The following is a 26,176-nucleotide window of genomic DNA, read 5'->3' as shown; positions in this document are numbered from 1 at the left end:
CTCACTTCCCCCAATATTCCCAAAACCCTCCTCCCTCTTCTGTAACCAGAGCCCGTGCAATGGGAGGGCCGCCAAGATCCAGTTGCTTCTGCCCTTTTAAGGCGAAAAAACTAGGGGGAACTTTTTCCGGTCACAGAGAGAGGCGAAGGAGAGAAGAGGCAGGAGCAGTGAGTGAGTGCAAACAGCGGAAAGGAAAATGAGGAAGTGTAGTAGATCCACTGTGGCTTGTTGAAGGGAGGGAGGCAAGTGGAGGAGGAAGGGAAGGGCCCGAGAGAGCAGGTCAAAGCGAACTGTGAAGTTGCAAAATGCATTCATGTTGTGAAGTCAAACATGCCAATGAGACCATTTAAATTCTTATGTTATGAAATATTATCCAAAAAGCCAACATCAACATAAAGTACAAAGTTGACTGGATAATTGGGTTGGTAGTTGGTAGGTCTGTTTGTTGAAAAAAAATAATCTGACATAATTTCTCTCGGTTATTTTTGGATTGCAAGTAATAAGTAAAAACGAAGAACTGAGACGTTTGGAGCGTAACAATTTCTAACACAAAAGTATGAGAAATGACAGTGATAAATTTCACATGGCTTAACTGCACATATTTACTTTCCGACACAGCAAAAATGTCTTGGACGGAAACTGCCAACTAGTCGTCCTTTTTACTGCACTCGTTTGATTTGTTAGTTGAAGAAAGTAAATTAAGTAATACAGTCGAACCACATCACAACCAAAACCCAGAGGGACTTAATGAATCTCTGTTGTCACGGTCGTTCGCTCCAAACATTTCCAATGAAATGGCCAACACCTATGATATACAACACAGTATGAACATTTATAAATATAAAATATAAACATGACAATTGCAAATACGTGTGCACAGAATGAAGAAAACATTCAGGCAGAAATGAAAATTGCAGTGTTCTGAAGCCGTTTACAATCATCTTTCCATGGGTTGGTCTCAAACCTTTCCCTGATTTTGTTGCCATTGTGGATGTTTGTCGAAATCGGTGACTTTGCCCATTTGTACTCTTGACTGAGTGTCAACTGGGAGATTCCTATTTGAAAGTGAAAAACAATTTTAACTGTCTCAGACGGACGTCCCTGATCCACCAGTGAAAGGACACTTTGATGCTCTCATCTTTATGACACTGCTTCACAACGGAGGATGCAGAAAAGTGGTTCAGACTGAATGGCTGCCTGTCTTTTTGTGTTGTGTTATCTTGTATTATTTTGTTACTTACACCTCAATGTGGCACCGCAAGACTAGCTGCCTTGAACAGCACGTTGTATTTCACTTCTTCCTTTTGTAACTCTGCTGCTGTGAATTTGAAAATTCTCCTTGAGACGAACAAAGGTTTTCTTATCTTAAGAGATATGAGGCATCTTTGTTGAAAGTGCACTCATTGATGGATTTGCTGTTCATGAATTGTCGTAATTGCCTCCAGTGTACCTTATTTATCCACACGGAAAGATGGATAAGTATTCATTTTTTTATATTGGTCAACTTTAAACCGCCAATGGCTCCCGACATTTTTTTGTGCCTTCCCCCACAGAACAATTTTACAAGCATGTTCTACATACTTGGCTGTTTCCCGGCTCACTGCTTAGAAATGATTGGTTTAAATTATCCAAAGTTAATATTTTGGCTCTGGGACACTGTGCTACTGTGATGTTTTGTTCCATTGGAAATTAGAAAAAAATCTATGTAACATTCATAGGAATTGAAATTATACCAAAACTGTCTGCCTGTTTGAATTTGTTTGAGTCATGGTCATGGATTGACTATCTTCCAATTGCTGCTGCACACTTTTTTCAATAATGCTGTTCCTTCTCCTGTCCAGTTCTACCATCCCCTCTTGATGTTTGTAAGGCTGAGAGTGGGGTCCGTGGGGTAAGAGGTTGCGGTGATGGCATGACTGTGACGCTCGAATCGGGTGGCTGCACAAACACACCATTTCGTTGACTCGTGGGAGTTTTTTTCTTTTTTGGGGGCGGGGGAGGGGGGCAGATTGTCACACATTTGCACAAACGAGCTATGAATCAGTAGACGGGGATTATGTAGCAGTCTGTGTCCGTATATGGGCTCTGTCTGAGCCGGTGTGGTGTGACAGGAATGCTGAGACATTCCTAGCATGTTTAGTGGGGAAAGAGAAAGGCATGTATTAAACAGTAAGGCAGATTAAGTGTGAGCTGCTTTGTGTCCTTAAGCAGAGGAACAATTATGTGTTACAACCCAGTGACTGCTTACTGTAAAAAGTACTGAAAGGACAACCGACATCTCCGGACAAGTTGTGTCCATAATTTGTAAAATGGCTTCAAATGACTTCTACTGAGCGTATTTTACAAAGATTCCACCGCATATAGCTATATTTTACGTTTTAAGACTCTCACTGAATATTCCGCAAGTGTTGTTTTTGAGTTGGTGACGAGTCCTCACCCTATGTCACTGAAGGAACGCCCCTGACCAAAAAAAGGACACATTGTAGCAGTCCTTCCATCACGTCAATGCATTTTGCTGTAATACTTTGGGCTGAAAACGTCGTGTAGGATCAAAAAGAGGCAGAAGAGGGCGACAAAGCTCCATGTCAGGAATTAATCAGCCTGTGGAAAGGGGCTGATTAATTCCTTACATGGCTTTGTCGCCATATCTGCCTTTTTTGGGTGCGAAATTTCCCACCCCTGATGCCTCAAAATGACACAAATAAATTCTTTAATCGATTGCAAACGTGTATGCTTTCTTCTTCAGAACTATTTGAATCATATTCATAACTGAATGAGCAACAAGAAAGCATATTCTCCGAATCTGAAGCTATTGTTTTGATTCTCGAGCAAGGCAAGACGTCTTGCCGTGACACCACGAACATGGGGGCGGGACCTTCTTCAACTGGCCACTTCCGGTTTCAAATGGAAGTACTTTTTAGACACTAAGTCATTTTTATTGGTGTTTTGCATTTCACTAAAAATATCATACTGCGTGTTTTGGGTATTTTAGATGTTATAAAACAGTTTTCTGATGTCAGTTAGGAAACAAAAAAGTGATGTCGGTTGTCCTTTAATAGGTTACTGTTAATACATAAATATACTATATATAAAATGTTTTTGATTGTGTCAATACTATAATTACCTCCAAGAAAGTTGTTTTCATGCAGTTGGTCTCCAACATTCACCAAACTGGTGAATGTTGGAGACAGGTCCTCCATCTTCCACTGGAGGATTCCACGCAGATACTCAAAAAGGTCTTGAGACTGGGTGTCTGCCTCGCTTGATATAAAAAAAAACCCTCCTTGTTAAACAACTTCACCAGAACTGAGAGTACGGCAGATAAGTTAGCGATTGTGACATGTTCGAACTGCTTTACTTAAAAAAAAAAAATAGGAGTGTAAATTACTTGGTGACAAGCAAGCTGGTTCCCCACTGTTTGCATTTAATGAGGTCATACATCATGTTTCTCCATGATGGCAGACACACCCGTACACAACAACTACGGAGGTGTGTGGACTTGCCATTTTAGCCTGCACAACCCTAAATATAACAATGTAGACGTCATATTGTTTGCCATCGAGAGGAATCCTTAATTTTATGATCCTGTTCATATGGGCTATTCACCCAAATTGCTGCTAATTTCATAAAGTGCCCTGCACATTATGTATTGTTTTAACTTAACATACAATTAGCGTAAATATCATTATGCCTGCATTTGATTTTGTGCAAATGAGCCAATAAGTTTCATTACGAAAAGTTGACATGACAAAACTGCGATGAACCAATACACATTGAAGTGGTCAATGTGTCATCTAATTTTCACGGCCAAATAAAATGATGTGGCGGGCCAGATTTGGGCCCCCGGGCCTTTTGACATATGTGCTGTATTGGCACATACTTGAAACCAAAGACTGACTTGGGAGTCAAAAGTATGAAAAGGACATCGCGAGTCGGGACACACCCTTCTTTTAACACTCTGGCATTCTTACTGCCTGTTCTGACGTGTGGTGGACTTTCAAAACACAATGTATCCCACATCAATTAAGCATTTGTATCACTCTGGTCAACGTTCTACACTGCTATGGCTTTTTTTTCCTATTCAATCGTACTTCTTGCTCATTGGCTTTTCCGTCATCACTTTTTTTCATTCTTCTTAACTACTGCCGATTGAGTTGAATGGCTGATCCACAAATTCAGAGTTTGCATGGTGAGGGTTGCCAAATCATTGTGAGGAATGTATTTTTCCATTGGGGCACCCACCATCTTATGACATATCACATCGCACTTATGGGCCGATATTTAGCTAAAGATTTTTTCGATCACTTGGACTCGTGTCTAGAGTACATAACTTCCACTGAGTTTGTCGGAGCTTAAACGAATATGCTTGTGTAGGCTAGCAGTTTTGATTACCATCAGTTGGCAAGTGCGCATGCGTGCACACACACCAGCCCCACCTTTTCCTCAAGGCTTATCCTCAACTTTGAGATCACCATTCCGATTAACCCCATCTTTTGCAACATGTAAGTGCACGCTTCTGACTGTGTTACAAACTCTGTTTATACATTTCATGTATCTTTTGCCCAGCAATTTTTCTCCTCCTTTCTTCCTAACTCTTGTCTCAACACATACAATTTTTGTAAAATGTTGAGTGCATCAGGATTCCGTTTTTTTGTGCTGACATGACACAGTCAGTGGCTTTGGCCACATGTTAGGGAAGATGTTTAAAGAATGTTATGCAGTTTGGTTTTGCTGGTAATGTTGACATATGCAGATTTTCTTGCCTTGCACAATCTCCTCACTCAACATTAATCTTTGTTCTAAAAGGTAGACAATTGTAAAACATTGGAAGTGGGTAGAGCTAATCAAATGGTTTATTCATTTTTCTCTGTTTTGAATAAGTACGACATACAGTAAAGTCTCGTTATATCGATATTCAAGGGAGTCCGAAAAAATATCGATATAACCGGGACTATCGATATATCCGACCCTGTTTGCATGTAATTTTCTCCGTGCGTGCGTAGAAATAGTATCGATATAACCGGGACTATCGATATAACGAGACTTTACTGTACTTGCGCTTGTGCACGTCTTTATTCATGTCCTACTTCAGTAGATCAGAATTTTTTTGTACATGTGTCCAAATTTCCTCTTGGGTGCTTGTAATCCAGATTTTTTTTCTTTACTCCATATGTAAAGCACAATTTCTATTTGCATGTTGATAGTGAAATATTGCCCGGCGTCAGTCCTTAAATTTTCAAATCACATACGTTTTCCAAGAAGACCATTTTCTGGCACACAAAAAAACACCCAGAGTCTCTTGCAGCGGAAAAGTAGCATTTACACCTTTTATTTTAACAACCCTTTTAAATGGTAATACAGTAAAGTCTCGTTATATCGATATCGGATATATCGATAGTCCCGGTTATATCGATACTATTTCTATGCACGCACGGAGAAAATTACATGCAAACAGGGTCGGATATATCGATAGTCCCGGTTATATCGATATTTTTTCGGACTCCCTTGAATATCAATATAACGAGACTTTACTGTATGTATACTGAATGTTATTAAAGAAGTAAACCATGAATACTTAAATCCTTTTTTTCTATCTAGACTCCAAAGCCATCGTTGATGGGAATCTGAAGCTCATCCTTGGACTGATCTGGACCTTGATCCTGCACTACTCAATCTCCATGCCAATGTGGGATGAAGAGGAGGAGGCAGATGATGGTAGACAGAAGACCCCCAAGCAGAGGCTGTTGGGATGGATTCAGAATAAACTCCCTGAGCTTCCCATCACTAACTTCAACAGGGACTGGCAGACTGGCCGGGCTTTGGGGGCTCTGGTCGACAGCTGTGCTCCAGGTATGAATGCTTTAACGCATATACTGTATATTTTAGTTCATAAGCAAAGAGGCCAGACGAATGAGAAGGACAACAATGCGAAGTTGCATGCATCTATGCTCCACAGACAGGATATGAAGAGCAAACCAAATGTGTCAAGTTTACCATATAGCACTGCTTTGCTACAAAGCACACTTGACTAATCAGGAAAAAATTTGAAGTGAAGATCATCCCGGCCGGGTCAGGTCAAGGAAAGTCCTTGAGTGAATGCCTTTTAATAAGTGAAACAAAAAGGGTGGATGGAGCTTCTAAATCACGGTGAGTGTGAGGTGAATAAAAGGATAATTTGATGTTGAGATAAAACAAAGTTTGGATTTTTGGCATACCGCCACACATTCAAGTGGCAGAAAAGCCTTTTGTTTCCCGGCCCAGACTGGTAAATACTGCACAACCAATAAGACTAAATAGTGTACTTTCTGGAAAAAAAGAATTAGCAGTTTAATACAAACAAAAGAATAAATGTAATGTAGGCATACAAATGTTGTCCTTGTGCCCAAGTAGTCATTGCCAGCAGTTAGTTTAACTGGGTACCATTGTCATGTTAGCCTCATTTGATTCTATTAGTGTTTAAATCCTTAAAACAATAGGAACATGTTCATAGTGTTTCCATAACTATCATGTTCTGACCAGAATCGAGTATTTGATATTGATATTGTATTGAAATGCATTACTTCCCACAGCAAAGCATTTTAATATAAATGTATCTGATGCAGATTTAAACAGTTTGACATATTACCTTTGCCGCAGCCCTCAAGCCTGTCATTTTCATTATCTTTGACTCTCCCACCCCCAGGTCTGTGTCCTGACTGGGACCAGTGGGATCAGACTAAACCTGTGGACAATGCCCGTGAGGCCATGCAGCAAGCTGATGACTGGCTTGGTATACCTCAGGTGAAATGACCAATTACTTCTCAGAATCAGAATCATCTTTATTGCCAAGTATGTAGAACACACAAGGAATTTGTTTCCGGTAGAACACGCTGCACTAGTATCGTCGTCAAAAAAACTGCTATGTGGCACTATACAGTTCCATTTTGGTTCCATGTGTTTTGACTTGCAAACAAGAGAAGTACTGTGTAAAGGCCAGGGCAGTTGATCAACCTATGTCATGTGAACAATTAAGCGCTCCTTTTTTCAATTTAGGTGGCCTTGGATGCACACTATGTAGTGAGGCACTGGAGAGCTAATGACACGGATGGCTAAACTTTAAAACTCTTGTTTTTAATTGCAGAAATTAATTTGCTGTGAATCGTCAATTTTACCTGGACTACTTTATTTACTAAGAGCTGACATTTGTGATTTGCTGTTGCACCTCACATGAAATGCTGTCAATCTGGATTGGACCAAAAGAATCATTGTGTCCTCATTCTTGTTTATTCTCCCTATGAGGCTTATCTCGTTGAACATAACAATGCCGTTTCAAAATACACAAGTGTGGGCACAGCAGTTGCCCATGTTGTGCTGCCTGGGACAGAGTTGGCAGCAAGTACAGCATTGCGTGCTCACAAATGGCTGTGTGGTCGCTGCTGTTTCCGCCCACGGCTATCATTCGGTGAAGAAGAGCCCTTTGTTTGAGTCTTTGTGGGCTGTTTCCAAAAGACAAAGGGCATGTGCATTACTTTTGGGGGGGGGGGGGGGTAAGGGACAGTAAATTGCAGGTACTGTACGATGTGCAAAAAATTGTAAATGTTTTGTTTTCATTAACAAATTCTCACTTAATGACAGTGTTTTATTTTTTTTAATAATCTTCTGTTGTCCTCCTAGGTCATAACCCCTGAGGAAATTGTTGACCCCAATGTGGACGAGCATTCTGTCATGACTTACCTATCCCAGTTCCCGAAGGCTAAACTGAAGCCTGGTGCACCTCTGCGACCCAAACTCAACCCCAAGAAAGCCCGTGCTTATGGGCCAGGTAACACATACAGACAACACCCCCCCCCCCACACACACACACAATTGGTAATGTGACAAAAGCTAAAAATTGACTGTACTCCTGCAGGCATTGAGCCACTTGGAAATGTTGTCATGAAGAAGGCTCTATTCACTGTGGAGACAATCAGTGCTGGAATGGGAGAAGTACTTGTTTATGTTGAGGACCCTGCGGGACACAGAGAAGAGGTTATTGAAGCTTGGTGTAATTGCTCACATCATATTGTTGCATTTAAAAACAAAACATTTACTTCTGATTCCAGGCCAAAGTCGTAGCCAACAATGATAAGAATCGCACCTACTCTGTCTTCTATATCCCCAAAGTCACAGGCCTTCACAAGGTAAGCTGTTGATTGGTTTATGTGCAATGGGTGATTTATTTTTAATTGAAAAACAGTCAAGGTGGTCATATTATGTTGGGATGGCTAGAATAAAGTAATGTATTACAAGTATTGTTGTTGGATGAGATGGAAGGGACAATTAAAATGTGTGCACAAATGACTTGGGAACATAATCCAAAAAACTGCTAGTTGTTTTGATGGTGTTTGAATGTGGCAAAAATGTGTCCTTTAAAAAAAAGTATGCTGCCAATATGCCTTGAATAACTCACTTCGCTGTCCCCACACAAAGATTGTTCTACATTAGTATCTCTACAGATTCAGGTTACTTATAACATTGTTTTTGAGTACATCAAAACAGTTGTTAGGTCTTCTCTGGTATGCTAAACATTAAAACCCAGAGAGCTGTAGATGGAAAATATTTGGGTTACACAGCAAAAGATGTACTCAAGATATCAACATTTGAGCTTCCATTTCCTGGTGTCCAACATAGACCATTTTGATTGAACACACGTGTCTTGATGGTCTTCTCTGATGACAAAAATATGACATGTCTGCTCCCTGCCCAACTCTCTTGAGAAACTGTGTTCTTATTGGATATGCCTTTATTAGTCTCACAGTGGAGAAATTTACATTTCACAGCAGCAAAGACCAGGCCATCTATCTATCTTATCTTATCTAGACCAGTAAGTAGTTTTCTTCTCTTCTCTGTGACATTTTCTAGGTGACAGTGTTGTTTGCAGGCCAACACATCTCCAAGAGTCCCTTTGAGATCGAGATTGGCATGGCTCAGGGAGACTCCAGCAAGGCCACTGCCCAGGGACCCGGCTTAGAGCCCACGGGCAACATTGCTAACAAGAGCACATACTTTGACACCTACACAGCGGGTAATTAACATGGGCCAACTATCTGATGAAAGGGTGTGCCTTTTTGTTTCCCTTTTTTGTTTTCCTCATATGCCTCCTTTTGCTCAGGTGCTGGCGTTGGTGAGGTGGAGGTTGTGATCATGGACCCTGCAGGGAAGAAAAACAGTGTTACGTGCAACATAGAGGACAAGGGTAACAGCAGCTACCGCTGCACCTACAAACCCACGCAAGAGGGCCTACACACAATCTATGTTACCTTTGCTGGTGGTCAAATCAGCAAGAGTCCCTTCACAGTGGACATCGGAGAAGGTAAGACCACCAAAAGAGAATTATTGACAGCCCAAGTCGCACCTGTTTTTTACTGATATCTATTACTGAAGCATCGTTTAGTGAGTATGTTCGTCGTCACTGTTTTCTTATTGTTTTTAACGCTTTGCTGTCTCCTCCTGCCTCTTGTCGGATCCTCCCTGGCCTCTTCTGATAGAGGCCTGGTGGCATCTGTCTACTCTCAGGAGCTGCCTCTTCCTTCTGCTGTTATTTCCTGTTTCCTGGGATCTCGCTTTGGTACCCAAATGTGTCTGTGTTTGTGCTTTTGTCTTATACAGCTATTTTTGCAAGTGGTATAGTTTGAACCCATCTTAGTAAGGACTTTTTTGTGAGTGCACTCTTTGATAAAGATGACTTCACACAATAGTTAAAAGTTTTTATGTGAAAAGTTGTTTTAAGTGTTGAAGCAACTTCAATATCATGCTGGGCTACAAATGGGTTACACCATAGAAAGTCCTCACTAGGATAGAGGTATGCAATAGTTGAAATGATAAAACGCATGGTTGCATGAATGTTTGAGCTGTACACTCAAGGATTTGACAGATTTTGTAAAAATGCATGTCTTGTCATGATTCCGTGTGTGTGCGTGTGTGTGCGTGTGTGTGCGTGTGTGTGCGTGTGTGTGCGTGTGTGTGCGTGTGTGTGCGTGTGTGTGCGTGTGTGTGCGTGTGTGTGCGTGTGTGTGCGTGTGTGTGCGTGTGTGTGCGTGTGTGTGTGTGTGTGTGCGTGCGCGTGTGTGTGTGCGTGCGCGTGTGTGTGTGCGTGCGCGTGTGTGTGTGCGTGCGCGTGTGTGTGTGTGTGTGTGTGTGTGTGTGTGTGTGTGTGTGTGTGTGTGTGTGTGTGTGTGTGTGTGTGTGTGTGTGTGTGTGTGTGTGTGTGTGTGTGTGTGTGTGTGTGTGTGTGTGTGTGTGTGTGTGTGTGTGTGTGTGTGTGTGTGTGTGTGTGTGTGTGTGTGTGTGTGTGTGTGTGTGTGTGTGTGTGTGTGTGTGTGTGTGTGTGTGTGTGTGTGTGTGTGTGTGTGTGCGCGCCATCTGACAAGAAGCTTTTTCGTTTTGTGACCCCGTGACGAAGAATTCCACACATTTGGGAGGAAATTCTCTTCTCCCCACATGCTGCTTTGCAATAGACTTTTTGTCTTGTCAGTAGCTTTTTCTCAATTAAACACTTTGAATCCTATTTGTTCCAGCTCAGTAACAGTCTGTCAGCAAATTACATAACATTAGTCACTGTTGTGTGCCCTCCAGCCTGGAATCCCTTTCAATCACCTTTTTTCATCTGACAATGCATATTTGACAAATGGATATCTGGGTCAAAAATATCCTCGATCTTTGAATAACACCCAAAAGTCACATTAGTTTTTAAATACTAGTTGGCAATTGTTCCAAATGATAATGTTGTAAGGATAGCAACCATGTTTAGTGCATGCAGAAAGAACAGATGTAAATGAAACAGTTAAAAATGTAAAATGGTAGAAAACCACCAAAGTGTGGTTCTGTGCCATTTTTCCCCTTGTTCTGAACAAATTTAGGAAGAGGCATTTTTGACATTGTTTGTTTTCCCTCTAGGTCCATCTTTTCCATGAGAATATAGCCAGCCTCTTCGCCTGTAGCATTTTCCCTTATCCCTTGCAAACATCTATTCTGATGGATACTATATTGCTCATTAACAGGCAATATCAATGATGCAATTTTCTGGCAAAAGCCCACTTCCTCTGCATATTAACAACTCACGATAGAGGCCTGTTGATGGCGGGGGGGGGGGGGGGGGGGGGGGGGGGGCTAACAAAGGCTTTACAGTAGAATACAATGTGAAAGAAATACTATTTAGGTTTAAATGTTTTTGATTTTGTTTTATTACACCCACCTCCACAAAACCACAGAATTTGAGGGCAAAACTAAGTGAATCTGAAGCATTTTTTCAATGCACTATTGTCACCCCAGCCTCAAATGTTCAGCAATTTTCTCTCTCCTGAACAAAGCAAGAACCATCTTGGATAACAGGTTTCTAGAGTACGGCGACAGAGCAAGTTCAGATTAGTTAGTTAAATCAGCGTTTGATGCTTTTCAGTGTTCCACAGTGTTACTCCTTCGTTAGATCAACAAATTCCAAAGGATGTATGAAACACGATGGCCCGTGTAGCTTGAAAGACAAATTGGTAGGTATATGGTTCTTGCCCCCCCCCCAAAAAAATAGTTTACTCAAGTGTGTCCAATGCAACGTTGGCACCCACTGTTTTAGTGAATGCATCTCAAAAGTTAATGTTACTGTCAAAGCAGAGCCAAGCTGCTGAGGTCAAATGTAATCAATACTTGTACTATTGAGGTGATACGTTATCTGATATCCAGTGATGCCACACATCCCACAGTAACAGCGTGTGCCTTCTTGACCCGATTTGTTGTCATAAATTGTTCACATTCAGACAGCCATGTCTTTAATTAGTGTGTCTGCATGCCTGTGTGTATGTCTTTGAATAGCGTGCAACCCCAGCCTATGTAAAGCGAAGGGTCGTGGGCTGCAACCTAAAGGTTTAAGGGTAAAGGAGACCGCAGACTTCAAAGTTTACACTAAAGGAGCTGGCACTGGAGAGCTTAAAGTCAGCATCAAGGGGCCCAGTGAGTTTTGATGTTATATTTTTTAATCAATTTATCAGTGCATTGTGTTGGCTTTTTCTACTAATGTTGCTTCTTGTTTACAGAGGGCCTTGAAGAACCTTGCAAAAGGAAAGATTTGGGAGATGGTGTGTATGGATTTGAATATTACCCGACCGCAACTGGCACATACAGCATTACCATCACCTGGGGAGGACAGCACATCCCTCGCAGGTGTACACACGGGCACTGAAACACATGCTACTTCTGTATTTATATTGTGAAGATGTTCAGGTACACGTAAAAATAATTTGAATATTGATGGAAATACTGTATTTTATTTTTGTCAGACATTTCAGAAAGTGAAACTTATTCATATTCTTTGTACATTTCCATTTGTTATTCCTAATATGTTTGCTGATTATGTCTTACAGACAATACACACTTAAAAATATCTCAGAAAAATACAATATTCATAAGGTGTTTTTTTTTTTTTCAGAAGCTCCCCTTTCAAACCATCTGTTCTTTTACTGATTTTAACCTCATTGTCGTCAAATGAGTGATTGCTAGCTTTTAGGTGCATATGTACTGCCGATTGAGGCCCACTAGTATTATCCCTGCGATGTTGATAGTCTTTTTTTGAGAATTTGTTTAGTCTCCCCAATGTACTGCTTTTTACAATTTTTACTTTACCTGTACTGAGACAATTGGCTCTTTTTAGTCCCATTGAAGTCAAGGTTGGTCCTGAAGCAGGCCAGCAGAAGGTGAGGGCCTGGGGTCCAGGCCTTGAGGGGGGCGTGATTGGCAAATCTGCTGACTTCGTAGTGGAGGCTGTTGGAGACAATGTTGGCACATTAGGTATGGGCTGTGTAAGAATTGCATGATATATTAACTTTTCCATTTCTAAGCTTGTGTTGCTTTCCTCAGGTTTCTCTGTGGAAGGTCCATCTCAGGCCAAGATTGAATGTGATGACAAGGGCGACGGTTCTTGTGATGTGCGCTACTGGCCTACTGAGCCTGGCGAGTATGCAGTACATGTGCTCTGCAACAGTGAGGACATTCAGCACTCTCCCTTCATGGCTGAGATTGTCAACCCACCTGGCAAAGACTTCTACCCTGACAAGGTAAGCCATTGCTTTGAACACATTATCATGGTGTTTATAAAGCCAGACATTGAATGGCAGCATAAGCTTTTACACAACTAAACTATAATCCACTTCATACTTGTGTTCTTCCTTTCAGGTTAAGGCATATGGCCCAGGTCTTCAAAGCAGTGGTTTGGCTGTGGGCAAGCCCACTGAGTTTACAGTCGATGCCAAGCAAGGTGGAAAAGCTCCCCTGAAGATTGTTGCTCAGGTTAAGTTGTCGTACACCAAGATTTTCTTCAACACTGTCTAAAAACTCTAACAATTTGAATGTAGATTACTACCACATATAGGAAAAGTTAAGTAATTAACAAGCTAGTAACTGGTCATATTTTCAACCTCTTCCGTTGCATGCAAAATGGTTCACTAGGTTTTAAGATAGGCAGAGATATGCTGTTCCTCTCCTTGTACTGAAGCGTGGCCTACTGCACTTCTTTACTTCCAGGATGGGGAAGGCACTCCTCTGGATGTGCATGTTAAAGACAATGGCAACGGCACATACACGTGTGCTTATACACCCCGCAGACCTTTAAAACACACAGTCATGATCTCCTGGGGAGGAGTTAACATCCCTGACAGCCCTTTTAGGGTATGCATTCTCTGATCGACAACATTTACCACCAATTTTCATCAAATGACATTTTGTGGTCCCTCTTTTTTTTTAATATTGTACTGTTTTTGTATTGTACAGATGAATGTTGGGGCAGGGCGCCATCCAAACAAGGTGAAGGTGTCAGGACCTGGAGTGGCCAAGACTGGTCTCAAGGCCTTTGAGCCAACATATTTTACAGTTGACTGCACTGAGGCTGGCCAAGGTAAAGATTATGCAAGGTGTTAACTTCCGCAAGGCTAATATCAAAATAATTTGTAACTGCAATAATTTATATGCATCATATATTGTTTTTGTAATGTTCTCTGACCTTTTAATTAATACATCTGGTGTATGGGGTTATAATTTCGCTGGTGAATTTGACTACATTTTTTTACTACAATTTCTGGAAGAAAATTCCTTATTTTATTTAGACCAATTGTTTTAATAATTGTACGAACACAGGCCAACATATTTTTACAGTGTGCCACAATTCTACTTATTGATCTAAAGGTGACATCAGCATCGGAATTAAATGTGCTCCTGGCATTGTGGGGCATGCCGAAGCTGACATCGACTTCGATATTATTAGAAACGACAATGATACTTTCACTGTCAAATACACACCACCTGGGGCTGGCAGCTACACCATCATGGTTCTGTTTGCTGACCAAGTAAGTTGTATTTCCACGATAAGTTTGCATTCGATCAGGGAAATTGCATTGGCACTGAGAAGTTTCAAATCCATCTTCCTGTTTGAACTTTTCAGGCTATTCCAATGACACCAATCAGAATAAAGGTGGATCCAGCCCATGATGCCAGTAAAGTGAAGACAGATGGCCCAGGACTAAGCCGCAGTGGTATGGGTACCATTGCATTCTTTTTTTTTTTATTTTTTTATTGTGGTTATACTTGCATTTACATGAACAAATATAATGATCAACATATAAATTACTGTGTATGACACATTTGTTAAATTTCGTAGGTGTTGAATTAAACAAGCCCACTTATTTCACCGTGACCACAAAAGGAGCGGGAAAGGCAAACCTGGACTGCAGCTTTGTTGGCCCTGTTAAAGGAGAGGCAGTCAAGGACTTTGAAATCATTAACAACCATGACAACACACAGACTGTAAAATACACCCCCGTGCAGCAGGTAAGACTCTAGTATGGGTAATTGATAATAATGTTAAACAAATTCACAAGTCACTGTCAAGTTCACTGCAATATAAACCCCACCCCGCCCACAGTTCAAAGTATCAAGTGGACAGAGTCCTTGTCTGCATTGGTTGAAAGTACAGGAAAACTAATGAAAGAAAAGGACACTTGACTTAGAACTCACCGGTTGAACTCATTCAGATTTTGAAGGGGCACAATTTTAATACATTGAAGTCCTGGAGCAAAACTGCAGGTTGGCTTCTTGTTGAGCCCAAAGAGAAAATTATAAATTTTATTCTCACTCCTTAAAGGACAACCGACGTCACTTTTTTGTTTTTTAACTGACATCAGAAAAACGTTTTATAGCATCTAAAATACCCAAAACACGCAGTATATTTTTAGTCAAATGCAAAATACCAATAAAAATGACAAAGTGTCTAAAATCTGCAAAAAATTGAGCTGCGAATTGGGCATTTTCAGAAAGTCCCGCCCCCAGTTCGTGACATCACGCCAAGACGTCTTGCATTGCTTGTGGATCAAAACAATGGCTTCAGATTCGGAGAATATGCTTTCTTGTTACACATCCAGTTATGAATATGATTCAAATAGTTCTGAAGAGGAACGCATACATGTTTGCAATCGTTTAAAGAATTATGTGCCATTTTGAGGCAACATTGGGGGAAAATCTCTCACCCAAAAAAAGAGGCATAAAATAGCGACCTCCAGTGGCCACCTCCGCTTCCACAGGCTGATAAATTCCTTATATGGAGCTTGGATGCCCTCTTCTGGCGGCTTTTGGGTGCAACATGGTTCTCAGACCAAACATGTACAGCAAAATACATTGACGTGATGGAAGGACTGCTACAATGTCTTTTTTCGGTCAGGGGGCAGTCCTTTCGTGACGTCACGTACGGACTCGTCACCAACTCAAAAACAAGACTTCCTGAATATTCAGAGTGGTCTTAAAACGTAGAATATAGATATATGCGGTGGAATCTTATTAAAATACGCTCAGTAGAAGTCATTTGAAGCCATTTTACAAATTATGGACACAACTTGTCCGGAGACGTCTGTTGTCCTTTAAGGTAGCACTTAATCACTAAGATACATATCCTGAAAAGTATAATGACAAACGTGATACTTCCTGTGTTTTGTTTTTCTACTTTCTTTCCTTTCCTCTTCCTTTCATAACTTTGCTGCTGTGTTACTTCTGGGTAGAGTGAATGCTGGCGCGAATGGCTGCCGCTGCTCACCCGTACAAAAAAAAAGTTCTTGTTCCGTGACTGGAAAATGTCCTTGAGAGTTTTGAAAGGCGCTTAGAAATTAAATGTATTAGTATTAAGCTGCCAAATTAGTATGTGGATGTCCCACATGAATTTTCCAAACGATACTCTTGGCAAAACATGTTAGTATACAAATTGATTTCTACTCAGAAACCCTAAACGCGACTATATAAGTGCAAGTGATCATATCAATACCTGCTATACAATGTTAGAATTTATTTTTCATTCAGTTTGTCCCATTAATTGGTCACGCATGTCATTGTTCTCCATCTAAATCCAACTTCTTCATCGTCTTTTGCAATGATAATTTGCCCTTGTGTCTGTCCTCACGATATCAATTAACCTTCTTCCTTCAAGCTCAATTCTCTTCCCCCTGCCAATATGATCACTCTCCTGAAGCATGGAAAATTTGGTCTCTCAACCATGTCACCTTGGCTGTCCCTCTGCGCCAATATCAAATCCTATTCAGCCTGGTCAACTCTGAAAATAATCTAATCTTCTGCTCTGATCCAACCTGACACGATAAATTTTTTTCCACCACGTTACCTTTGCCCTGGACTGACGACCTTAAGTAACCTCCCCACCCGCGCTCTCTCACCAACACAATGGAGTTATTTTGCTAAATCTTGTCATTAGCAATTCGTGTTGACTGTTGCACCTTAAATCTCAATTCTTTCCTGACATCAGGGTCCATTGGGGCTTGCTGTGACCTATGGTGGAGATCATATACCCAAGAGCCCATTTAATGTTGCAGTGGCACCCTCATTGGACCTCAGCAAGATCAACGTCACGGGACTGGGGGAGAGTATGTGTTTATCAGTCCTGTTCTAAATCATAGTAACAATTCAATGTTTCACCATGCTGCCCATTTTTAATTTCAAACTGGTGTTCCAGCACAAATAAATCCCTGTGTATACAGTATATCCAGCATCCTGTTCAACTTGTCCCCTTTTTCCCCTTCTCAAATGTTTTTTCAACTCTCCATCACTGTGCTTATGTTTCTTGTAGGCATGTCCGTTGGCAAGGACCAGGAAGTGGTTGTGAAATCAAAGGGTGCTGGAGGTCAAGGAAAAGTGGCAGCCAAAGTGACGGCACCGTCTGGAAAGCCTGTTGCTAGCAAGGTAGGGTACATGGTGATTTTCGCACCTTTTGCGTACAAATGCAAATGTTGACACATTTATTGACATTAACAGGTTGAGCCTGGGCTCAGTCCAGAGACCAGTCAGGTCAAGTTCATACCAAGGGAAGCAGGGCCATACCAGGTTGAACTGACTTATGACGGAGTCCAGATCCCTGGCTCCCCTTTCACGCCCATCGCATATCCGGCCACAGACCCCTCCAAAGTAATTCTGATGGATATATGTGCACGTTTTAATAAATTATAGAAACACGGACCTTAATTGTTAATGCATTAATCATCTCCTGTCAGGTGCGCTGTTCGGGTGCAGGCTTGGAACGTGCCAAGGTTGGGGAAAAAGGGGAGTTCATTGTGGACTGCACCAATGCCGGCCCAGCTGAACTGACCATAGAGATAATTTCGGATGGCGGTACAGAGGCTGAAGTTCATATCCAGGATAACGGGGATGGCACGTACACAATCACCTACATCCCCCTCTATCCTGGCTCATACACTCTGACCATCCGCTACGGTGGCCAGGATGTGCCCAATTTCCCAGCTCGGCTCACTGTGGAGCCAGCCATCGATGCCAGTGGAGTCCGTGTTTTTGGACCAGGAGTGGAAGGCAAAGGTGAACAATGGGGGATTGAAAGGGTGTACCTGTAGATTTTTAACTTTGCTACCACAGGTTTCACTGCGAAAAATACACTGATGAAAGTCCTTGAGATTTTCCTGGAATTCCAGATTTTAACATTCCTTTGGAAAATTGAGGGCACTTCGCCGAAAATTAATCCAGACTGATATTAGTTTGCAATGTTGAACGAAGACGTTTGAGTTTGTTGTCTTGCTTTCATAAGCGTAGCCATGTTGATGCACCTAACGCTCGTAACAGTAACATACCTTTCCTCACTTTTTCACGCCTCACCATATCTCGAATATCTAAAAATTTCGGCCACAACGGAAGCCACAAAGGGTGTATGTGTTCACCCAAGGCAGATTAATCATTGACTGCTTGAAATACTTTTTAGTATTTCGTTTGTCCCCACAGCCACAATTTTTCCTTAACACGATACAAATAAGAAGGAAAGATGAATTTCCTCTTAAATTATGTAATGAGCCGACCAAACGTTTTTTTTCCTCCTATTGCCCTTTTTGATGCGTCTGTAGTAACCACTAACAACCATCCTGTTGATTGGCATGCTGTGTCATTTGTTTGAGGTTGGAGTGAATGACTTCATGATCAAATAGGCATGCATCATGATTTCTTCAGAACTTTTATAGCCCTCATTACTGGCTTCCCAATTAATGTAATTCAAGTAGCCGATTTACCTCTTGATGAAGTGGTGGTCATAAATTGGTCACAGATGGATGACAGCCATTGATTTTTTATTTTTTATTTTTTTTTGGGGGGTGAATTCATCCAACCTTTACAACATGTTATCTTAACGATGTGATGTGCGATCCACAAGGCATCAAGAAATTATATTTGTGCTTGTTGAGATGTATAAAATATTACAGATATATTTTCGGTTTCTTTTTATAGGCATTTTCCGGGAAGCCACCACTGATTTCACAGTGGATGCTCGAGCTCTTACTCTTTCTGGCGGTGACCACATCAAAACTGTAATTAGCAACCCATCGGGCAACCAAACCGATAGCCTGATCACTGACCTTGGAGATGGGATTTATAACGTAGAGTACACACCCTATGAGGAGGGTTAGTGGAAACTTATCTTCCCAGTTTAGAGTCAATGTGTTGTCATTTCGGGAACACAGGCTTAAAGACGTTCTGTGTATGCTTTAGGCCCACACAATGTGGAAGTCTGCTATGATGGCACACCAGTGCCAAAAAGCCCGTTCCGTGTTGCCGTTACTGAAGGGTGTGATCCAGCCAGAGTACGTGTGCATGGTCCTGGCCTTAAAAGCGGCACTACAAACAAGCCAAACAAGTTCACAGTGGAGACAAGGTAAATGGGACCTTCAATGAAAGTCTAGTCAGCAGTTTCACTGCACCGTGAAGTAAGAGCGTTCTTGTTTTATATTTATCTTTTTTACAGAGGAGCAGGCACTGGCGGGCTTGGCTTGGCGATGGAAGGTCCTTCAGAGGCCAAAATGTCCTGCACTGATAACAAGGATGGCAGTTGTAGTGTAGAGTATATCCCCTATGAGCCGGGCACCTACAACCTCAACGTCACCTATGGAGGACAGCCCGTCAATGGTACTAACTTGTGTGTTGGTGGGGTGCGGGGACTACGAGTCGATACTTCTCAGTCGGGACTGGCGCGGGTGTGTGTTAGAATGCCATTTCAGTTGCCATCAACTTGTCTAAACGTTTGAATGCAATGCATTTGTAGGCAGTCCTTTCTCTGTGCCAGTCATTGACACAGTTGACGGTTCAAAGGTGATATGCCAAGGTCCAGGCCTTGGCGGCAATGTCAGGGCCAATATTCCACAGACCTTTACAGTGGATGCGACAAAAGCTGGAGTGGCCCCGTTGCAGGTTCGCGTGCAGGGACCCAAAGGTGTGTGGCTTGGTTGCATTTATGATAAATCTTCTGTTTAATCACATTTAATGAGGTATTTTTCAAAAATGACTTGATACTTAACCTCTTGACATTTGTCATACTAGGTTTGGCGGAGCCTGCCGAGATTGTGGATAATGGTGACCAAACTCACACAGTCAACTATGTTCCCACTAGAGAGGGACCGTATTCCATTAATGTCTTGTACGCCGACGAGGAAATCCCACGCAGGTACCACAGACTGTAATCATAATAGTCTTCGATGAGACTAAATGACCATTTTTATCAGCCCCTACAAGGTCAAGGTGCTTCCGACCCATGATGCCAGTAAAGTGAGAGCAAGTGGACCCGGTCTGAACACCACGGGGGTTCCCGCTTCTCTTCCTGTGGAGTTTACCATTGATGCCAAAGATGCAGGGGAAGGACTGCTGGCAGTGCAAATCACAGTGAGTGTGTTAGCATTCAAGATGTACTTTAGTTTAACAATACAAGAATCGCTGCTGAGTAACTGTTTGTGCAGGACCCAGAAGGAAAGCCAAAGAAGGCCCACATCCGGGATAACCATGACGGAACATACATGGTGTCCTACGTTCCGGACATGACTGGCAGATACACAATCATGATCAAGTACGGAGGAGACGAGATCCCATACTCACCATATCGTATCCGGGCCCTCCCCACGGGAGATGCCAGCAAATGTACTGTCACAGGTATGCTATGAATATCCGCCAAATGTTTGCTCTTGCACTTGTTGGTTTGGGCATGAAAGTAGTTTTCTTTGGAATTAAATCCTTTCTGACAGTTAAAAAATAATGGCCAATGACTTTTTGAAGGTCAGGTATGAAGTGAACTTTGCCAACCACCTTTTGCGTCATACCTGGGACTCGCATGAGATCATGTAGAAAAGTAGTTCTGGCTGTAATGAAGTTGACTTTGATCATCCTGTATTTTCATAATTTGCCATTGGTAGCCATTGGTTTGAAATGTGGGGAAATTTGACCTGTGCTAGAATTGAGCCCATAAATATCTTGATTCTCAGCAGGTCTTGCGTAAAATCCCATTCTGCTGCCGCTTCTTTATGATAACTTTTCATGCATTTGTGTTGCATTTCTGTTGCTGTTACACTGCTCCTTGGATCATTCCCTGCTCCACACACACACACACACACACACACACACACACACTTCCTTGCCTCCCACAGCACTTACCACTTGTTTTTTTCCCACCTTATCTGAATTTTAAGAGCACACATTTGCCTCCAATCACCCCACCCCTGACTATCTTGTGTGTGTCACTTTTGTCTTTTGCACATCCTGCTTGTCACCGTTCCCATTGTCAGTCTCAATCGGAGGTCACGGTTTAGGTAAGCCAATAGAGCAATTTTGTACTGTAGAGGAACTTGTGTCTTTTTGCATGGAAAAAACACTTAAACCTAGGCTCTAATTCTCTTTTTACTCATCTACATTTTCACTCTATATTTTACTGTGTATATCTCAGCATTCCATGTGGGCATTTTGCTTCCATGGAAACACTAATACTAACTCAAAACAAATTAGGGTTGGCATGCTAAATGATACCTCTGCTAATCACGCTTGCAGTGATTGGCAGAAAGAAATATAACAGCATTACAAATGTTAGGCAAATAGTTTCTGGATTTAACATGACTAGATTTCATCTTTGACCTATTCCCTTTGTGACAAAATGTGCATGCCAAATAACTATTGAACAGGTGCCATAGTATGTCATCTACTTGACAATTCTTCGAACTCACAGGTGCCGGTGTTGGGCCAACCATTCAGATTGGGGAACAGACGGTCATCACTGTGGATGCTAAGGCAGCTGGTAAAGGCAAGGTGACCTGCACAGTGTGCACGCCCGAGGGTGCAGAGCTGGACGTAGACGTAGTGGAAAACGAGGACGGCACATTCGACATCTTTTACACGGCACCACAGCCTGGCGAGTATGTCATCTGTGTCCGTTTTGGAGGAGAACACATTCCCAACAGTCCATTCCAAGTCACGGTGAGTGTATTTTTAGGAGGTAGATTTGTGTGATGGACTATTTAATATACAAATGTGTGGTGCAAGACTAATGAGCATAAAGGTACACCCTGATTTGATGAGATTGTTACATGACTAGCCTTCTAACTGGCTTGTAAGCTTTTCGATCCATAATTTCAGGATAAAAAAAAATCATGGTTCATTCAACATCAGCCCCTTGACATTCCTGTAATATGAAAATAGTTTTCGTAATCTATTTTGTTGGATTTGAATGTATTCCATTGGAATTGAAATGAGATGCCACTTCTCATAAAGATTTTGTTTTGAACCACACTCCTTATAAATTGGTTCATGTCGAACAAAATCTCTGGTTTACGAGTGAAAAGAGGGCACTGGACACAGCTTGCTGACTTTTAGAAGCAGGGTTGGCCCCAAGGTCGCAAATACATTCTTAGGAACCGTCGTTCCCGTAACGTGTATTTCTGGGACAAGACAAAGAACATAGCAGGCTACTTCAGGAAAGCATCTTGAATCAGAATCAGAATCATCTTTATTGCCAAGTATGTAGAACACACAAGGAATTTGTTTCCGGTAGAACACGCTGCACTAGTATCGTTGTGATCCTTGTACATATTAGTTTCTCCCCACAGAAATATCATCATTGGATCCAGGTTGGTATCACGTTGTTTGACTTCCTTCCCTACAATCCTTTCTATTCCCCCATCCCTGACCCACAGGCGCTGGAGGGAGCTCCATCAGACCAGCTCATGCAGCAGTGCCAAATGCCCCAGTACTACGCTCAACAGCCCTGGGTACCTCAATCCTCTGTCCCAAACTCGTCAGCATTTTTATTTTTAAACAAAAGAGTCCTAACCTCTTAATTCCATTGTCTCTAACCTTACTTCCTTCCTCTTGTGTGTATAATCACACATGTCCAGCATCATCAGTCTGCGCCATTTCATTGCAGGTGTCTCACCTCCTAAGAGGCCTTTCTTTCTCCTCTACTGTGTTAAGTGTTCCTCTGTTTCATTAACAGGGCTCCTAACATGGACAATGCAACAGATAGATTTTCTCAGTAACAAAGAGACACTGGTCAACACCTCGATCCAGAGTGCTGCAGTTTTTAGTTGAAACAGTCCAGCAATTGGCACTGAGCAAAGTGTCAATGGTTGATAATGAACCACTGTTGCCCAGTGCTCTTTGACTCTACTGAAGAGAAAAATTGTCTGCGTTGAGTCTTCCATGTGGATGTGTCTTCTGAGTTACTTGATGCTAGACTCTTTTTGACCTTCCAATGTTTTAATCCTCATTCCATTCTCAGTTTCCGTTGATGTCATCATTCCAATGATCAACATTTTCGATCATTTCATGTCAATGTTTCATTTCATTTAGTTTACTTGGTGTATTTTTTTCCATCTTAAACTTTGTTGTAATCCACACTACAAGAAAAAGTGAAATATTTGTGCCATCGTCTTACACAGAGTGTTAGACCTGTGCTCTTTGTCTCCTAGGCAACAGACAGACCATTGGGAATGAATGGTCTAGATGTAACAGGGCTCCGGCCATTTGACTTGGTCATCCCATTCACCATTCAGAAGGGAGAGATCACAGGTTGGAAACAGAATAGTAATGCTGATCTCTTCTTTTGGGCTACATGAATTTCACTGCCATCTCCCCTAAACTGAAGGTGAAGTCCGAATGCCATCAGGCAAGGTTGCCAAACCTGACATCACAGACAATAAGGATGGCACTGTTACTGTCAAGTACGCGCCAATCGAAGCTGGGTTGCATGAGATGGACATAAAATATGACGGCATTCACATCCCTGGTATGCATTTTGTTTTGAGACATTGCTGTCATGACAGGTTTGTCCTCTAATGTTACCTTTTCTTCACTGACATTCATAGGAAGCCCTCTACAATTTTATGTGGACTACATGAACAGCGGTAATGTCAGTGCCTATGGTCCTGGCCTTATCCATGGGACCGTTAACAAGCCTGCTGTTTTCACAGTCAATACTAAAGATGCTGGCGAAGGTGTGTAGAGCTCAAACACTAGCTTGACATTCGTGCACATCCATGTATCATCCATCCAACCTATCGCAGACATGTGACTAATGACCATTTATACTAATTCATTGATTATGATGTTTACTTTTTTAAAAGGTGGTCTGTCTCTGGCCATTGAGGGCCCATCAAAAGCAGACATCAGCTGCTTGGACAACCAGGATGGGACATGCAGCGTGTCCTATTTGCCTGTTCTGCCAGGAGACTATAGCATCTTGGTCAAATACAATGACAAGCACATTCCTGGCAGTCCCTTTTCAGCAAAGATTACTGGTACATAGTTTTATGAAATAAACTATACATATAAATGTCCCATAATCTGTAGTTTGCATGAGTGACAAGTGCATCACCCTGTCTTGTACCTGCCTCCAGGGGATGACTCAATGAGGATGTCTCACCTAAAGGTGGGATCAGCTGCTGACATTCCTCTGGACATTGGAGACTTTGACTTGAGCCAACTGACAGCCTCACTCACCACACCGTCATGTCGTGAAGAACCTTGCCTCCTAAAGATGCTGCGTAACGGCCATGTTGGTGAGTGTAACGGTTTTCAACAAACACATTTACTGATGTTTCTTAGCGTAATATCTTTGAAATCTTGTTTTGTCTCTGTTGCAGGCATCTCATTTGTTCCAAAGGAGATTGGAGAACATCTGGTCAACATTAAAAAAAATGGTGTCCACATTCCAAGCAGCCCCATACCCGTTATGATTAGCCAGTCTGAGATTGGAGATGCCAGCCGTGTTCACGTTAGTGGCTTGGGGTTGAGTGAAGCCAGAACATTTGAGCCTGCTGAATTCATCATTGACACTCGTGATGCAGGTACAACCTTTAAGAACGTCATAGTTATCAGTAATTGAGAAAATACTTGGAACCGGACTCACACGTTTAGTCTCCTCAGGTTATGGTGGCCTGAGCTTGTCCATTGAAGGACCCAGCAAAGTAGACATCAACACTGAGGACCAGGAAGATGGTACCTGTAAGGTCACATACTGCCCCACTGAACCTGGGAATTACATTATCAACATCAAGTTTGCCGACCAACATGTTCCAGGTAGGAGAATAGGACAGGTCACAACCGTGATGTCAAGAATGGCTAACTAACCTTCGCAATTGGTTGTGATTGCATGTATAGGTAGTGCATTCACAGTAAAGGTTACAGGCGAGGGCAGAATGAAGGAAAGCATCACCAGGAAGAAGAGAGCAGCATCAGTGGCCAATGTTGGCAGCCAATGTGACCTCAGTCTCAAGATCCCAGGTAGCCAAGAGTATATTTTGTGACAGTGTCTGTCAAACTTATTTTCTTGCCTGCATGGATTTTATTTGTGACAGCTATTTTTTTCCCCCCAATACACTGACAGATTGCTCCCATTCTGTCAGAGCATCACAGTAGTGTTTTCAATGATTCAGACACTCAACTGTTTGTTTCCTCAGAGATCAGCATAGCAGACATGGCTGCTCAAGTGACCAGCCCCTCTGGTCAGGTTCATCAGGCAGAAATTATGGAGGGAGAAAACAACACATACTGCATCCGTTTCGTCCCCACTGAGACCGGTGTGCACACTGTGTGCGTGAAATACAATGGAATGCATGTGCCAGGCAGCCCGTTCCAGTTTACTGTTGGCCCGCTTGGAGAGGGAGGGGCACATAAAGTACGCGCTGGTGGGCCAGGCCTGGAGAGAGCAGAGGCTGGAGTGCCAGGTTGGTGTGGCCACTTGTATTTCATTCTGATATTATAGAAGCTTCTGCAAAGTGTGGTCCTTTTTGTCTGTGTGTGTGAAGCTGAATTTAGTATCTGGACAAGGGAGGCTGGAGCTGGTGGGCTCAGTATTGCTGTGGAGGGGCCGAGCAAGGCCGAAATCGCATTTGAGGACCGCAAGGATGGTTCTAGTGGTGTGTCTTACATTGTGCAGGAGCCAGGTGAGACAAACACTGAATAATTGTCAGGTTTCTTCTTTTAAAATTTGCAGGCTGTATACAGCTACCCTAATTGGATCTGCTCTGCAGATCATCCCCTAAGCAGTGATTTATGAAGCAGGCTGCAAAAATATCAGCAGAACAGGAACAGTAATGCAATTGCGGTATGGTGGGCCCGTAGGCCTTTGTTTAACATGCCTGAAGAGATGGTATGCATCTTATTTGTCATGCAGTCAAAGAAAAGTATTAGCACACATACGCATTGTAAAAACCTAATTCAAGATTTGAGAGGCCAATCTTGGGGCATTATGCTACCTCAAGTTGTAGCATAAATGTGACTGAAATTTCCGTACTGAGTGAAAATTGGGTTTGGAAATTCAGCCCAATACTCAGATATATGAATTCTGTTGCCTTCGGATCTGAATATTGGTCTGTGTGTGTGT

At 42.2% G+C, this 26,176-nt stretch overlaps 1 protein-coding gene across 4 annotated transcripts in view; it reads left to right on the top strand.

Moving 5' to 3' along the window:
* flna (filamin A, alpha (actin binding protein 280)) overlaps window positions 1-26,176 on the top strand; it is a 46,787-nt gene that overhangs the window by 16,279 nt on the left and 4,332 nt on the right. The window contains exons 3-43 of one of the 4 annotated variants that reach the window (XM_089003107.1): window positions 5,599-5,850; window positions 6,683-6,780; window positions 7,654-7,801; window positions 7,889-8,007; window positions 8,082-8,159; window positions 8,881-9,043; window positions 9,131-9,331; window positions 11,824-11,961; window positions 12,045-12,171; window positions 12,659-12,795; window positions 12,865-13,061; window positions 13,180-13,293; window positions 13,528-13,671; window positions 13,774-13,897; window positions 14,185-14,345; window positions 14,441-14,531; window positions 14,657-14,826; window positions 16,799-16,916; window positions 17,120-17,232; window positions 17,305-17,454; window positions 17,541-17,859; window positions 18,772-18,945; window positions 19,033-19,195; window positions 19,286-19,446; window positions 19,583-19,750; window positions 19,858-19,981; window positions 20,040-20,196; window positions 20,271-20,460; window positions 21,090-21,113; window positions 21,524-21,771; window positions 22,488-22,562; window positions 23,262-23,361; window positions 23,438-23,578; window positions 23,658-23,786; window positions 23,916-24,089; window positions 24,189-24,350; window positions 24,435-24,638; window positions 24,718-24,870; window positions 24,952-25,074; window positions 25,251-25,517; window positions 25,599-25,736. In XM_089003107.1, coding sequence (XP_088859233.1) covers window positions 5,599-5,850; window positions 6,683-6,780; window positions 7,654-7,801; window positions 7,889-8,007; window positions 8,082-8,159; window positions 8,881-9,043; window positions 9,131-9,331; window positions 11,824-11,961; window positions 12,045-12,171; window positions 12,659-12,795; window positions 12,865-13,061; window positions 13,180-13,293; window positions 13,528-13,671; window positions 13,774-13,897; window positions 14,185-14,345; window positions 14,441-14,531; window positions 14,657-14,826; window positions 16,799-16,916; window positions 17,120-17,232; window positions 17,305-17,454; window positions 17,541-17,859; window positions 18,772-18,945; window positions 19,033-19,195; window positions 19,286-19,446; window positions 19,583-19,750; window positions 19,858-19,981; window positions 20,040-20,196; window positions 20,271-20,460; window positions 21,090-21,113; window positions 21,524-21,771; window positions 22,488-22,562; window positions 23,262-23,361; window positions 23,438-23,578; window positions 23,658-23,786; window positions 23,916-24,089; window positions 24,189-24,350; window positions 24,435-24,638; window positions 24,718-24,870; window positions 24,952-25,074; window positions 25,251-25,517; window positions 25,599-25,736 — 6,237 coding nt within the window. The remainder of the gene's footprint in view (window positions 1-5,598; window positions 5,851-6,682; window positions 6,781-7,653; window positions 7,802-7,888; window positions 8,008-8,081; window positions 8,160-8,880; window positions 9,044-9,130; window positions 9,332-11,823; window positions 11,962-12,044; window positions 12,172-12,658; window positions 12,796-12,864; window positions 13,062-13,179; window positions 13,294-13,527; window positions 13,672-13,773; window positions 13,898-14,184; window positions 14,346-14,440; window positions 14,532-14,656; window positions 14,827-16,798; window positions 16,917-17,119; window positions 17,233-17,304; window positions 17,455-17,540; window positions 17,860-18,771; window positions 18,946-19,032; window positions 19,196-19,285; window positions 19,447-19,582; window positions 19,751-19,857; window positions 19,982-20,039; window positions 20,197-20,270; window positions 20,461-21,089; window positions 21,114-21,523; window positions 21,772-22,487; window positions 22,563-23,261; window positions 23,362-23,437; window positions 23,579-23,657; window positions 23,787-23,915; window positions 24,090-24,188; window positions 24,351-24,434; window positions 24,639-24,717; window positions 24,871-24,951; window positions 25,075-25,250; window positions 25,518-25,598; window positions 25,737-26,176) is intronic. The other 3 variants (XM_089003116.1, XM_089003124.1, XM_089003132.1) reach the window with 3 other exon arrangements.

This window comes from Hippocampus bargibanti, linkage group LG01 (assembly GCF_051943395.1).
Source record: "Hippocampus bargibanti isolate YZ-2025 linkage group LG01, ASM5194339v1, whole genome shotgun sequence".
NCBI lineage: Eukaryota > Metazoa > Chordata > Actinopteri > Syngnathiformes > Syngnathidae > Hippocampus > Hippocampus bargibanti.
Note: the sequence above shows the minus strand (reverse complement) of the source record. Positions and strands in the feature narration are given on the sequence as shown.